The following is a 14,196-nucleotide window of genomic DNA, read 5'->3' as shown; positions in this document are numbered from 1 at the left end:
TAAGTGCAAATCAGGTAAGTGTAAAGAGAACTGTTTCAACCCAACTGTAGTGCATATGTAATACAGCCATACCTTGAATGTCAAACGCCTTGCAACTCAAATGTTTCAGAAGTCGTATGTCCGACACAGCTTCTGATTGAGTGCAGGAAGCTCCTGCAGTCAATCGGAAGCCGTGCCTTGGTTCTCGAACGGTTCCAGGAATCAAACGGACTCCCAGAACGGATTAAATTCGAGAACTAAGGTACGACTGTACAGGGATCGGGATCAGTGTGTTTGCAACTTCAGCTGAAAGTATTTTTCACAACTTTTTTTAACAGTAAAAACTTTTAATTAGTTCTATTTGACAAGAACATTAACAGCCACCAACAATTACGTGGATTGTTTGCTAAAAAGGACAGGTGTAAACAAAGCTCAGAGCTACACAGGTAACTTCACAAATGAACCTTATATTTTCCTGCTTGACTAGACCAGCTGCCATGTTTGGGTTGTTTTGTTTTGGTTTTTTGAAAGGAAAAAAAAAGGCTCAAGCATCATTTTGACAGGCAGCAAACTTTCACCCTTAAGAACTATGGAATCTCTTATCTGCCACACAAGAAACAAGGCCTAATTCCACCCCCACCCCACCAACACACACCTTAATCCTCTCTAGCTATTTGCTGGTCCATCAACCCTGATGGACCTAGAAATATTCCCAGTTCCCCTAATTGCTGTCAAAACTATCCCAAGGTGGTGTCAAGCAGATATTTCCCCTAATATTTCCACACCTCAGACGATCTGATCCAAATCAACATTCATAAGCATGGAAACCGAATATGTTGATGCTTGCCTAAGTTTCCAGGATTGGCGACTTGCAATCCCAGTTCCTGGCAGTCTGTTTCTGAACTGGGAGGCATTGGCTGGTTCCTGTCACCTGGCAGCTGGAGGTTTCCAGAGAGAGAGTGCAGAGGGCTGAGGAACCAGATGCTGGGACTTCAACTGGAGTTCAACAACACATGGGCCCCAGCCCTGCTATATGCTATATGGGGACAAGGAATGCTTTTTCCCCAATCAGATTCAGAACTATTTCCTGTCTTTTTACCTAGGAAGTACGTTTCTGTTCCACACTTCCCTCATCAAGGCCACTGCAAGATATATTGCTTTCACGCACACAGCAACCCTGCGAGGGAGGTTTCACATGAAGATGGTGACCAGCTTTAAGTCACCCAATCAGCTTCACAACTGGGGAGGGATTTGAATTGTCCCCGGCATTTGTGGACCTAGATGCAAGGAAACCTGTGGTCCTTCAGAGATCATTGGACTCCAGCTCCCATGAGTCCCAGCCAGGATGGCCAATGGCCAGGGAAGACGTGAGTTTAAATCTAACAACATCTGAAGGGGCCACAGGATGCCAGCCTTTTGCCAGGTAAATATTCTGTAACCATTTTTTCGTGCTGGCTCACTTTTATTTTTCATGTTTGAACGTACAAAGGAACAAACTGTGCCTCAAAGAGGAAAGATCACCCAATCTCTGCCTCACCACCAGGTCGATTTCTTAAAGGTCCGTCACAGAAGAAAAAAATGAATATAACCAAGCAATATAGGTTAATACATTGCAACCATTTGCCTCTACCTTTGGCACCAGCCTACACTTAAACACTCTGCTGTGGGGAACCTTTCGTTATTTGTTAAATGAAAGGCCAGTGACCCATTGGAAAAATCTATTTTGTGGGGAATGGGGTCCAAACAGAAGCAGTGGGGACTCATCTTCTATAATCTGCAAGATAAAAAATGTAAAAATTATATAACTTCACAGCTGAAGATTTTACTCTTTGAGGGCTCTTGTGTTTCTAATATTTTGTTGGAAGCCACCCAGAGTAGTAGGGCAACGCAGTTAGATGGGTGGCGTACAAATGATAAAATTCTGATGATGAAGAACTTAAGAAAAAAATAAAGACGTGAATATATATAAAATAATGATAAACATTCAACACAGCAGCTTTTCAGTGTGACACTTGCGGCTGTGTTTCTTTTTCAAGCTCACTTTTGCCTGGCGGCATCAACAATGTGGCCGCTAGCAGCTGGCTGCCCAAGTTCACCTCTGGTAATCGGGGGCCCCGGGGGTCCCTTGCAAGAGACCCCTCCATTCCCCGAGCCGAGTTCTTGCTGTGAGCTGGGCCCCTCCTGCGAGAGAAGCTCACGCTCTCAAAGAGCTTCAGCTTCTCTGGGGCCAAGAGAGCGGCGGTGGCCACAATGCACTCCTTCACCAGCTCGCCTCTGGAGAGCGGGCGAAGCTTTTTGGAGACCAGCTCGCTCACCACGAAGCTGGCTTGCTCCACGCTGTCCATTTCCTTCCTTGGTTCCGGGGCGATGCCTTGCTGGGCGTGCAGGTCCATTTTCAGCGCCTTGACCTTCTCCTCGCGCAACTGCCCTTGGAACTCCTCATACTGGATGTGCTTCGTCCTGTAGTGCCTCTGCAGGTTGGCCTTCTTCAGGATGGAGAGGGCCTCACCACAAATGAGGCACACGGGCATGCCTTTCAGCTCCACAAAGAAATAGTCGTGTGTCCATTTCTTATTGAAAATGCGGCACTCCAAATCTATCTTCCTCTTCTTGTGCGACGGCATTGCAACCAAATGATCTAACAACAAAGAAACAGGTGGAGCGGTTAACTGGATTTCTTCCAGAGTGAGGGGAGTGATAATATAATTATAATCAAGAGAAAATACTGGAAACCAAGGCTCCACAACCGCCATCTTGTGCTTCAGCCCCTTTCAGCCTTATTAGTGGGAGAGGAAGCCCTGCTGATAGCATCCTTCCATGGCAGAATTAAAAAACTCAGGTATGTAAGTTAATCGCCAAATGGCACCTTAAACCTAGGCTACGGTCGCCACAATGGAATGCCGAGGTGCTTTACTTTTGGCAATGAAATTATCCTTATTATTCATTTCATTTCTATACCACTTTATATTTCAAAGAAAAAGCCTCAAAGTGCTTTACAACACATCAAATAAAACAATCCACAATAAAACCAATTCAAACTATGATATTTCAGATCATTCTCTCCCCCCCCCCCCGTGGCGGTTCTCCCGTGTGTCAGGAGAGAGAGGCTACCTGTCTGAAGCTCTTAGCGCAGTCGGGGCAATGGAAAAGTTTCTCTCACCTGTGTGGATTCTCTTGTGCCTCACCAGCTGGGAGCTGATCCCAAAGCTCTTCCCGCACTCGGAGCACCTGTATGGCTTCTCCCCCGTGTGGATCCTTTTGTGTGAAGTGAGCGACGATTTCCAGCCAAAGCTCTTCCCGCACTCAGAGCACCGGTACGGTTTCTCTCCGGGGAAAGCCCCCTTGCGCGCGGCGAGGGAGGGGCCGCTCCTCAAGGCTTTCCCGCACAGACTGCAGTGGTCGGGGTCCTCTCCCATTTGCATCCTCTGACTCTTCGGAAAGTTGAAGCTATGGCACAGATTTTCACAGTCCACGCACATATTTCTTCTTTCGCCCTCAGCGAGTCCCTGTTTCACAGGGCTGTCACATACGATGGTGTCCACTTCCTCACAAGGCACTGATTGCTGGAATGTTTCTAGTCCCTGTTGAGCCAGGCTCGATTGTCATGACGGAGCAAGTCGTCCTCTCTGGCTTTCCCCAAAGGTATTGAGTTGAATTCTGCTTGCTTCGATCTTTGCAATGGAAGATTTCCTTCCTTCGCCTTTGTTTCTGCATTGCCTGTGGGGTAAAGAACGATCTGAGGAATCTGTGGGGAGAATGTTGAATTTTTACCCTGCCCTCTCACACCCCGAGACACGTGCTTTCAGAGCCGACCCTATTCCTGTGATGGTAATCTTTAACTTTTATTCCTTTTGAAGTTTAAATAGTGGTAACTAGCCCTGGGACCTGCTGGTGAAGGCCAGGTAATAAATTGAAGAATAATGATCATTTCCAGTTCTACAATTTATTTTCTGAGACAGGACAATCAGAACTATACACAGTATTCAAAGTATGGTTGCGCTATAGGTTTCTAATAAGTCTGGCAGTTTTACATTTGCTAACTTTCCAATGATTGGCCAACATGGGATTTGCCTTTTTTCAAAGCTGCTGCAAACTGGATGGACATCTTCATCAATCTATCCACAAAATGAGCCCAAGATCCTTCTCCTGTTCAGTACTGTGGTACCTCGGGTTAAGTACTTAATTCGTTCCGAAGGTCCGTACTTAACCTGAAACTGTTCTTAACCTGAAGCACCACTTTAGCTAATGGGGCCTCCTGCTGCTGTCGCGCTGCTGGAGCACGATTTCTGTTCTCATCCTGAAGCAAAGTTCTTAACCCGAGGTACTATTTCTGGGTTAGAGGAGTCTGTAACCTGAAGCGTATGTAACCTGAAGCTTATGTAACCCAAGGTAACACTGTATCTACAGTCTCAGACCACTCAGCATGTTATGTACTGAAGTTCTCACCCTGGGCCAGCAGGGGGATACTGTAGATAGTTATGCAAATAAGGGATCGAAAGTGACGTTCAGTGATTGGATAGTTTTAGAAAGTTGTTACAGTAACGAGGTACTGGAGCTCTATATAAGCAGGTTGACTGAGCCCTTCAGTTCAGTTCAGTTCTGGCCTCTGAATAAAGAAGAGCTGTTTGAAGAATCGCTGTGTCGTCTGATATGTTCACCCACAACTTAACACAGCACATACGTGAAGCTAGGATTTCTTGCCCCGACATGCATCACTTTCATACTTACACCAAACAGCACTTGCCATTTCATTGGCCGTTCGCCCACTTTGGAGAGATCCTTTTGGGGCTCATCACAACTTTTCCATATTTACCACCCTCCATAATTTGGTACCACTGGCAAACCTGGCCAAACGTCAAGGCTCCTTGCAAACTTCAGGTTGTTTATAATCTAGTTTAAAAGCACAGGGTCAAAGACAGATCTTTGGGAGACCACACGTCTTACTCTGTGGCAGCGCTGGGGAACGTGCAGGCCTCAAGACATGGCCAGACTACAACTCCCATCATGCCTGATCACTGGCTCTGCTAACTGGGGAAGTCTCCAGGTGCATGTGTGAAGCCTATCAGAGAATGGTACATAAACTGGTGGAGGTATTGTGGTCTCTTGTTGTTGCAACTGCTCCATAAAGCACAGGTCTGGGAATAGCTGTCTAGACACTAGGCTGGTGTGTGTGGTATTTTTTGGAGCCATGGAAACTACTATAAGTGTCAGCTTGGACAATAAAGAACTAACTCTCTGCTGGGTACATTCCCTGGCAGCACCCTTGGCACCCAGCAACATGCGGAGGGTCGCAGGTTTCCTCGTCTGCTGGAGCACTACTCCCCCCTAATTTGAAGGAAGCCCTGTTTAGGGAAGCTTTTAACGTTTGATGTATTTTAATATTTTGTGGGAAGCCGCCCAGAGTGGCTGGGGAAGCCCAGCCAGATGGGCGGGAAATAAATAAATAAAATCCTGGCCTGCACACCATGGGAGCTGTAGTCCCACAGCGCAGGAATCATCCCCACAGAGGCTATCCAACAGTGAGATTTGGACATGGGGATCCTCACCCAGCAACCTGGCAAGCTCCTCATTCTCCCGGGCCACCTCCGCAGGGAAAAGCAGCTCCACAGCATCTGAGGGATCCTCCTCTGATTTGGGGGACTTAACAGTCACTATATGAAAAGGCTCCGGGAGCTGAAACAGGAAGAGAGACGCAGCCGGTGAGATGAAATCGCTTATGCAAGTTAAATGGCACCATCCACACAGAAGACGGAGGTGTCAGCAGGCTCAGAGGGAAACCTTGGGTGGCAGCCAATGTTAGCCTTACTCAGAGTAGACCCATTGACGTCAATGGACACAACCGACTTAGGTTCATGACCTGGAGTACAACTTAGCTGCATACACTCCCCATAGTTTATGAAATTACAAAAATATCTCAGACCTTTCTCCCCACTTGCTCCGCCTCTTGCAGCCTCAGCAAGAACTCGTCCGCCAGGGCCAAAGCCTGGGCACAAGTCTCCGGGTTGCGCTCCCGGACCCAGCACTGCATCTCCAGGGGCAGGATGGTCAGGAACTGCTCCAGGGTCACCAGCTCCAGGATCTGCTCCTTGCTGTGCCTCTCAGGTGTCAGCCACTGACAGCAGAGCTCCCAGAGCTGCCTCAAGACCTCCCAGGGCCTTTCAGCCTCCCGGTAGCCAAAATGGCGGAAGCGTAGGCAGCGCATCTCCAAGCTGAGAGTTTGCTTCTCCGGAAGCTCTTCCTTCACTTTCACGGAAAGGTCCAGAGTTTGATGGGCGTCCTGGACTTCTCCCGGGAGGCCTGGCAGGGCTTGGGCCACACACTCCCTTGTAGGCCACTGGTTGCCCATGGCGACGGCCTTCCCCGAGGCCTGGGAGTCCTTCAAATCCTCCTCTGGTGTGAACTTGGATATCTGCGGAGTTCTCCAGACTGACTGAGGGCTCTTCATCGTCTTCAGGAACTGCTGCCATTGGGCATCCCAGCACTGCTCCTCCGGCTCTGGCTTAATTTGCCGCAGAGTCGCCCCTGCCTGAAACTCTCTCAAGGCCCCAATGGGGGTAAGCTGGGGGTCTTCCCCTCCTGCCTCCAATCTCTTCTTTTGGAAGGATCCTGTCAAGTTCTGGTCTTCCATTGTTATTCTGGCTGCAGAATGGAGAATGGAAAGCAAACAACCATCAATACTTGTGAACAGAGGAAACTCCTTTGTTTGGTTACATCAGAGATGGGGGGAGCTTGTAGCCCTCCTGTTGTATGTATGTATGTATGAAGGTAAAGGTAAAGGGACCCCTGACCATTAGGTCCAGTTGCGGACGACTCTGGGGTTGCAGCACTCATCTCGCATTACTGGCCAAGGGAGCCAGCATATAGCTTCTGGGTCATGTGGCCAGCAGGACTAAGTCGCTTCTGGCGAACCAGAGCAGCGCACGGAAACGCCGTTTACCTTCCCCGCCAGAGCAGTACCTATTTATCTACTTGCACTTTGACGTGCTTTCGAACTGCTAGGTTGGCAGGAGCAGGGACCGAGCAACGGGAGCTCACCCCATCACGGGGATTATTATTATTGTTGTTGTTGTTGTTATTACCAGCCTTTATGGTTTTAAAACTTGCAGTTAAAAAATACAAAAAATAAAAACCCCTGTCCATGTTCCACAGCCTCAGCCAGGGTGACCAATGACATACATTCTACAGACATACAATATAGTATGTATATTTTTGTAAATGGGTTAGAGGTGGTTTTTCAGTCAAAAGGCATGTCAATTTTGTTAAGTAAATAGAAATGATCCAACCATGTCTGGAGAGGCACCAGTTCCTCCATCCGTGGCCTCAAGGGAAGAGGCATGAACTGTGCACAAGCATTGCACATCTGCGGGGAAAGACCACAGCTCAGTAGTTCAGGAAAACGCTTTGCATGCAGTTGGATTAGATGACCCAAGAGGCAGGGCAACAGCCCCCCCACCCTCTCCCATTACTGCAGTCATTGGCACATGCTCCTTCTGAACCAGGAAATTAGCGCATGGGTGGGGATTCTGAAGGCCGCATTCCCTACTGGGACACATGTCAGAGGTGGGTGGGACCAGAGGCAAACATGAGCAAAGCAATGAGCAAAATTTTTACCTTTGTACAGCAAGATAAATTCACACACACACACCCTTCTCTATCCTCCCTGCAGGCAAGCAAGAAGCATTCTCAGAGTTCAATGACCCGTCCCAGAAAGCAAAAACATGGAGGGAGCAAAGCAGAGCGGGAGAGGAGTAAACAAGGCAAGTGGGAAATTTGCTGAATAAGAGCGAAGCTGACTCCAAGAACAGCCGAAAATCATTGTGATCGCGAGTGGAGGAGCTGTGAGCTCCCAGAAGTTGTTGGACTCCAATGCCCATGAGCACCAGCTGGTCTGGGCAGCGATCACAGAATCCAGCAGCATCTGGGGACACCTGCAGGCGCCCCATCCCTGGGGTTGACCAGATGGACCAAAGGTCTGATTCAATAGAATGTGATCATGTTGAAAGTCAGATATTGGCACAGAAGATCCCTTCCCATAAATCAGAGCACGGGCTATGTTTGTTTTCATATATATATGTTTTCAAACATACAGTGGTACCTTGGGTTACAGAGGCTTCAGGTTACAAACACTTCAGGTTACAGACTCCACTAACCCAGAAATAGTACCTTGGGTTAAGAACTTTGCTTCAGGATGAGAACAGAAATCGTGCGGCGGCGGCGGGAGGCACCACTAGCTAAAGTGGTCTTCAGGTTAAGAACAGTTTCAGGTTAAGAACGGACCTCCAGAACGAATTAAGTTCTTAACCTGAGGTACCACTGTATATACGGTGTATGCAATATGGTTTACACGCCCGAGTGGACTTGCCGTATTTTTCGCTCTATAGGACGCACTGGACTATAGGACGCACCTTGTTTTAGAGGGGGAGAACAAGAAAAAAAAATTCTCTTCCTCTCTGTTCAGCACCCCTTCAGCGAAGTGGCAGGAGAAACGGAGCCCCTTCCATTTCTCCTGCCGCTTGGCTGAAGGGGCGCTGCACAGCGCTCCCTCTCTGCTGAAGCCAGGAGAGTCTTGCTCTCTTGGGTTCAGCGAAAGGAACCTGAAGCCTGCAGAGCGCAGCGGGAACTTGCGCTGCGCTCCGCAGGCTTCAGGCGGCTATCCCTGAAGCCCGGAGAGCGCTCCCTCTGCGCTTCGGAGGCTTCGCGTTGCTATCGCTGAAGCCAAGGAGCCTGCATTCGCTCCATAAGATGCAGACACATTTCCCCTTAATTTTTGGAGAGGAAAAAGTGCGTCCTATAGAACGAAAAATACGGTAGGTATTTATAAGGCACTTAAAACAGTTCAGTGAAGGAACCTGCCTGATATTAATAGGCAGGGAGTTCCGGAGATTAACTTCTCGTGCATGAAAGGATCAATTCTTTGCCATTGCATAAACTATGGAACTTACTGCCACAGGAGGCAGTAATGCCCACCAGCTTGGAGAGCTTTAAAAGAGGAGTGGACAGATTCAAGGAGGAAAAGGCTCTCAAGGGCTACTAGCCAGGATGCCTATTGCTCCGCCTCCACACTTGGGAGGCTGAGATGCTTCTGAATTCTAGTTGCTGGAAACCACAGGAGGGGACAGGGCTCTCCTGCTCAGGTCCTGCTTATGGGTTTTCCATCTGGGCGCCTGCTTGGCCACAGTGAGAACAAGATGCTGGACTAGATGGGCTACTGGCCTGATCCAGCACAGCTCTGAGATAGCCCATTCTTGGCTTTGATGTCAAAGAGCCATGGGCAACCCTCTTCTCCTGCTGCAGTGGGTTTCTCAGCCACCTGGTCCTTGATGCGAGTTGCGGATGTACTTATTTGGAGTGTTTATTTCCCTGACCACCCTGGAAAAATTCCTTTCTTTTCTTTTTTTTCTGCAGGCTTTAAAGTTTTGCCTGATGTACATTTTTGTAACTGTTGTAGAGGTTGGATGGCCACTGGTCAGGGGTTATTTAGGTTTGAATTCTGCGTTGCAAGGGGATAGGACTAGTCCCTTCCAACAGTTCTATGAATCTAATGTGCAGAACGAAAATTATGTGGCACACACTTGCAAGAGATTGGGATACTTATTCTACAGCTATCTCACATTTCATCCAGGAAGTTCAAATCAGCATACGACCAATCACTTCCACATCCATATTTTTTAATAAAAAAGCTAACAAGGAAGGTTAGGTTGAGATAGTGTCCCAAGTTCACCAAGGCAGCGTCGTGGCTGGGTGACGATTTGAACCCAGGTCCCCCGCCTGCCCCAGTTGTAGCTCAGTCCCTTAACCACTGAACCACACGGCTCCGCATTAAGCAACCGTCTTTTGCTTAGACTTTCCTGCAGGAGATACTTCTCTGCCTTTTCCTTCCCAATTCACAACTTTTCTCCCCAAAACAATCCCCTCTTCGCTCACCTTTTTCTATTGCTATTGTTCCACTTGCAGGATCCCTTGCAGCCCCTCGGATGTTGCAATCCAAAATGGCCAAAAATTTGAGAAGGCAAAAAAAAAGAGAGAAAAAGTAAGCGGAACGGAGAGAAAAGAGCCTCTCCCACCTGGCCAAGGAGAAACAGGAAAAAGAATTGAGCACACCTTGGGGGTGGGGGAGAGTGCCCGTCTAGGAAACGCCTCTCTCTATCAGTTTAACCCCTAAGAGTCCGGGTGGCTCATGGCATAAAAGCAGGAAAGGAACAAGGCAGCCCGGCCCCTATATACATGAAATGGATGCAAAAGCGATCAAACGCGGGTGGAGTTTTCTTAGATCAGGGAAACATCTGGCCCTTGAGAGAGTGTTGGATTACAGCTCTCATCCTGACCATGGACAGGAAATAAGACAGCTGCAGAGGAAGCTTGCATGAGTGTTAATGTGCTTTATTCTATTGTGGCTTTAACTTTTCTGTATGTATTACATTATGGTTGTAAAAAAATAAATTAAGTGATATTTTTATTTTTAATGTAAAGCAGTATGAGGTGTCCACCCCCCTCCCTACAATATATAAATTCTATGAAATAATATACAAAAGAAAGAAAGTGAACAAAGAAAAACTTGGTCCTGGATAGCTCAGTTGGTTACTTTGGTGCTGATAATACCAAGTTTGCAGGTTTGATCCTCATATGGGACAGCTGTATAACCCTGCATTGCAGCGGGTTGGACTAAATGACCCCAAGGCTCCCTTCCAACTCTAGAATTCTGTGATTCTCACTTTACAGATTCAGGACAGATTACAGGAAGGACAGCTACCTGCCAGGACTGGCTGTGATCTGCCAGTAGCAATGATTCTGAATACCAGTTGCTGGAAGCCACAGCAAGAGAGAGGGCTTTGGGGCTTAGTCCCGCCTTTAGGTTTCCCACAGGCCCCTGGTTGGCCTCTGAGACCAGGATGCCATTGCACTGACCCAGAAGTGTCTTCCTATGTCCTTATGGAATCACAGGAGTTGGTGTCCAACAGCATTGCAGGTTTTTCACCAGCATGTTTACTGAAACCTTTCCAATATTTCTTTTTCTTGTTTTAAAGCTCACTTTGATCACACCTGGAATACAAGAGACTGATCCGGAACAGGTATATTGTAGAGAAATCGTTCTGCAAACGCAAACACGGGGATATCCTAGATCGGAGATAGCCCATGTTGTGTCCTGTAAGTGTCGCTGGGATCCCAACTCCCATCACTCCCAGCCAGCAGAGTCCAATGGTTAGGGATGGGAGCTGCAGTATAGCAACATCTGGGCATAGGTGTCTACAGGGCGGCGATAATTTTATTTATTTATTGTGTCTATCTTGCCCAGAGGCTCAAGGAGGTGGTGTGCAGAGTTCTCCGCCTCCTCTAATCCCCACAATGACCCTGTGAGGTAGGCATGGTGGCTGCTCCTCCTTTTACCACCACCTGAGGCAACTGACAGTGGCCCAGGGAAGCCCTGGCATGCTGAAGGTAAAAAGGTAAAGGGACCCCTGACCATTAGGTCCAGTCGTGGCCGACTCTGGGGTTGCGGCGCTCATCTTGCTTTATTGGCCAAGGGAGCCGGCGTACAGCTTCCGGGTCATGTGGCCAGCCTGACTAAGCCGCTTCTGGCGAACCAGAGCAGTGCACAGAAACACCGTTTACCTTCCTGCCGGAGCGGTACCTATTTATCTACTTGCACTTTGATGTGCTTTCGAACTGCTAGGTTGGCAGGAACAGGGACTGAGCAACGGGAGCTCGCCCCGTCGCAGGGATTCAAACCGCCGACCTGCTTCTGATCAGCGAGTCCTAGGTGCTGTGGTTTAACCCACAGCGCTACCCACGTCCCTATGCTGAAGGGAGCAAGGGAGAAAAAAAAGAGGTTGGAGAGGAACAAGGGGTGATGGAGAAAGAGGGCAACAAACATAGGAGGCAGCAAGCAGCACACACTTGTGGGGCTGGACTGCCACCTTTCCTAGCTGCCCCCCAGCCTGTCACCTGAGGTGACTGCCTCACCCAGCCACAGAGGCAGTCTGGCCATGGAGCCAGAGGTTTTCAACTTTTTTGGGTTCATGGCTCCCTTGACCAATTACATATTTCTGCAGCACCCCTGTGGGGCTCAGGAGCCCATTTGTGTCACCTCTTGCCTGTAGAGCTGGCAGCCTCTCACCCCTTTTTGAATCCTCCCTTGTGGAGTGTTGCCTCAGCCTCCTCTCTTCTCCCCTCTCCTTGGGAGTCCTCTGGGCAGCTATAGCTGCCACCTTTTGTCTTTGAGCTGCGCCTGCCCTGCCCCTAAAGAGAGGTGGCTTCTCACAGTGCCCTACAGGTGCCTAGGAAGCACCCCCTGGCCAGCCCCTGAGGCACTATTCGCCTGGGGAGCTTGTAGCCAGGCTGCTGCAACAAACAGCTGTGCAAGCCTTTGGGAGGCAGAGACTCCAGAGGGCATCTGAGGAAGGAGGGAAAGAAAGAGAGACAGAGGCAGTGTTGCCCACAGCACCTCTGAGCATCATTCAAGGCACTCCAGGGTGCCACGGCACACTGGTTGAAAACCACTGGGCTAGGCTGAGATGAAGTGACTGACCCACGGTCACCCAGAGAGCTTCATGGCCGAGTGGTGATTTGAACCATCTCCCAGTCAAACACTCTAATCCAGTGGTTCTCAAACTTTTCAGTGACCAACCCCCACTTTCAGAATAAAAATATGTCAAAACTGGTCACTCAAAACATATTTCTGCTCAATTAAAAACAGCATTGTGTGTTCTTTATAGTCTGTTCTTTATATTTTATACTACCATGAAAAGTTTAAATGTTTCTTTGACTGTCCTTGAATATTCCCACCACACTTGCCACCCTTTCCTGCCACACCAGTGTGGTTTGCCACATCCTTTTGAGAACCACTGCACTAACCACTAGGCCACGCTGGTTCTGGTGCACGGCTACCTCACTCATCCCTGGCCAGAGCTGGCAGGGGGAGAGGGAGCTAGTCTCATGGTCAACGTCTCTTGCAAGGCTGTTATGGCAAAGTGGTAACTTAAGTATTATTATTTTTAACATTTGGTTTGTTCAGTTGCCTGCTGGGACCTAGACCTGAAAGGTGGTCTGGGTAGACGAAAATAGGTAAACTTTAGCAATATATTCTGTTGATTATTAATCGAGAGCTGGCAGCTGCCCTGGAGAGGCATTTCGTGTTCTAGCACATTCCATGCATCTGCAGGCCCCAAATATCAGCTGAAGTGTAAACAGGAGAACGATTGGCGCCGGAGTGGTGTGCTATGACATTTCAAGCCTTGAGAAATCAGGAGAGAGCAACGTTGCTAAGAAAGCGATACATTGGTACCTTGGGTTAAAAATGCTTCAGGTTACATACGCTTCAGGTTACAGACTCCGCTAACCCAGAAATAGTACCTCAGGTTAAGAACTTTGCTTCAAGATGAGAACAGAAATCGTGCTCTGGCGGAACGGTGGCCGCAGGAGCCCCCATTAGCTAAAGCGGTGCTTCAGGTTAAGAACAGTTTCAGGTTAAGAACGGATCTCCGGAACGAATTAAGTACTTTACTCGAGGTACCACTGTAGTGGATTTGAAAACAGCCTATGTTTAGTCTCCAACTCCCATCATCCCCAGCCAGCATGGCCAGTAATCAGGGATGCTGGGAGTTGTAATCTGAGAACTTCTGGAGTGTACTAAATAGGAGAAGATTAGAAAGAAGGAAAGGGCAATTGGAGGACAATAGAACTATCAAGATGGAGACACACACAGAGATTGAGATTGAGAGAAGCCCAGTGAAATTTTGAGGGTACACTGATAGCAGAGAATCTAAATCAGGGTTTCCCCAACTAGAGTCTCCAGCTGTTTTGGGGCTACAACTTCCATCATCCCCAGCTAGCAGGATCAGTGGCCAGGGATGTGGAACCCCAGAGCCAGGGACAAACTTTGGCCTTCCAGCCAGGTCTCCCTGTATGACCCTTGGAATGCCACTGAGACCACACCCCTTCTCCCAGGCCACACCCCTCACTGGTCCCGCTACATGCCCTCCTCAACTTCTTTCCCATTACTAGTATGTGTATTTGAACCGTGATGCCTCCTGTCTGGCTTATTTCCAATGTGATCTGCCCAGATGGGGATATTCTCACATCCAGGGGGGTTCTTTCCTATTTTAAATCCCTTCAATTTTCAGTACCCAATATTATTCCTGCTCAGGAAGGGCTTTGGCCCACTTGGTGAAATAAATGTGAATTTTCTGACAGCTACAGAAACTGATCGGACAACAGAAC

The 14,196-nt window shown here is 48.4% G+C and overlaps 2 protein-coding genes across 3 annotated transcripts; both read right to left on the bottom strand.

Moving 5' to 3' along the window:
- Positions 1–1,044: 1,044 nt before the first annotated feature.
- Positions 1,045–3,556, bottom strand: LOC308581025 (uncharacterized protein). The gene is made up of 2 exons (XM_081183461.1): positions 3,140–3,556; positions 1,045–2,617 (listed from the first exon to the last, which is right to left on the bottom strand). The coding sequence occupies exons 1-2, from the start codon at positions 3,456–3,458 to the stop codon at positions 1,980–1,982; spliced, it is 957 nt and encodes a 318-aa protein (XP_081039587.1). The 5' UTR covers positions 3,459–3,556; the 3' UTR covers positions 1,045–1,979.
- Positions 3,554–10,037, bottom strand: LOC308581015 (zinc finger and SCAN domain-containing protein 22-like; the record flags this gene model as incomplete). Of its 2 annotated transcripts, none has more annotated exons than XM_081183443.1 (4): positions 9,904–10,037; positions 5,900–6,618; positions 5,526–5,652; positions 3,554–3,696 (listed from the first exon to the last, which is right to left on the bottom strand). In XM_081183443.1, the coding sequence occupies exons 2-4, from the start codon at positions 6,605–6,607 to the stop codon at positions 3,554–3,556; spliced, it is 978 nt and encodes a 325-aa protein (XP_081039569.1). In that variant the 5' UTR covers positions 6,608–6,618; positions 9,904–10,037. The 2 variants fall into 2 exon arrangements, with proteins under 2 accessions (XP_081039569.1, XP_081039570.1); XM_081183444.1 differs by having other exon boundaries at positions 3,556–3,724.
- Positions 10,038–14,196: the final 4,159 nt, after the last annotated feature.

Source organism: Podarcis bocagei (assembly GCF_964188305.1).
Source record: "Podarcis bocagei genome assembly, chromosome: 2".
NCBI classification, from domain to species: domain Eukaryota; kingdom Metazoa; phylum Chordata; class Lepidosauria; order Squamata; family Lacertidae; genus Podarcis; species Podarcis bocagei.
This window is presented reverse-complemented; position numbering and strand designations above follow the sequence as displayed.

Excerpts from the sequence above, each read along its gene's own strand:
- LOC308581025 (XM_081183461.1), bottom strand. The coding sequence starts at position 3,458 with ATGTGCGTGGACTGTGAAAATCTGTGCCATAGCTTCAACTTTCCGAAG. Across the intron at positions 2,618-3,139 it reads GCACAAGAGAATCCACACAG|ATCATTTGGTTGCAATGCCG; the intron begins GTGAGAGAAACT and ends CTTTGTTGTTAG.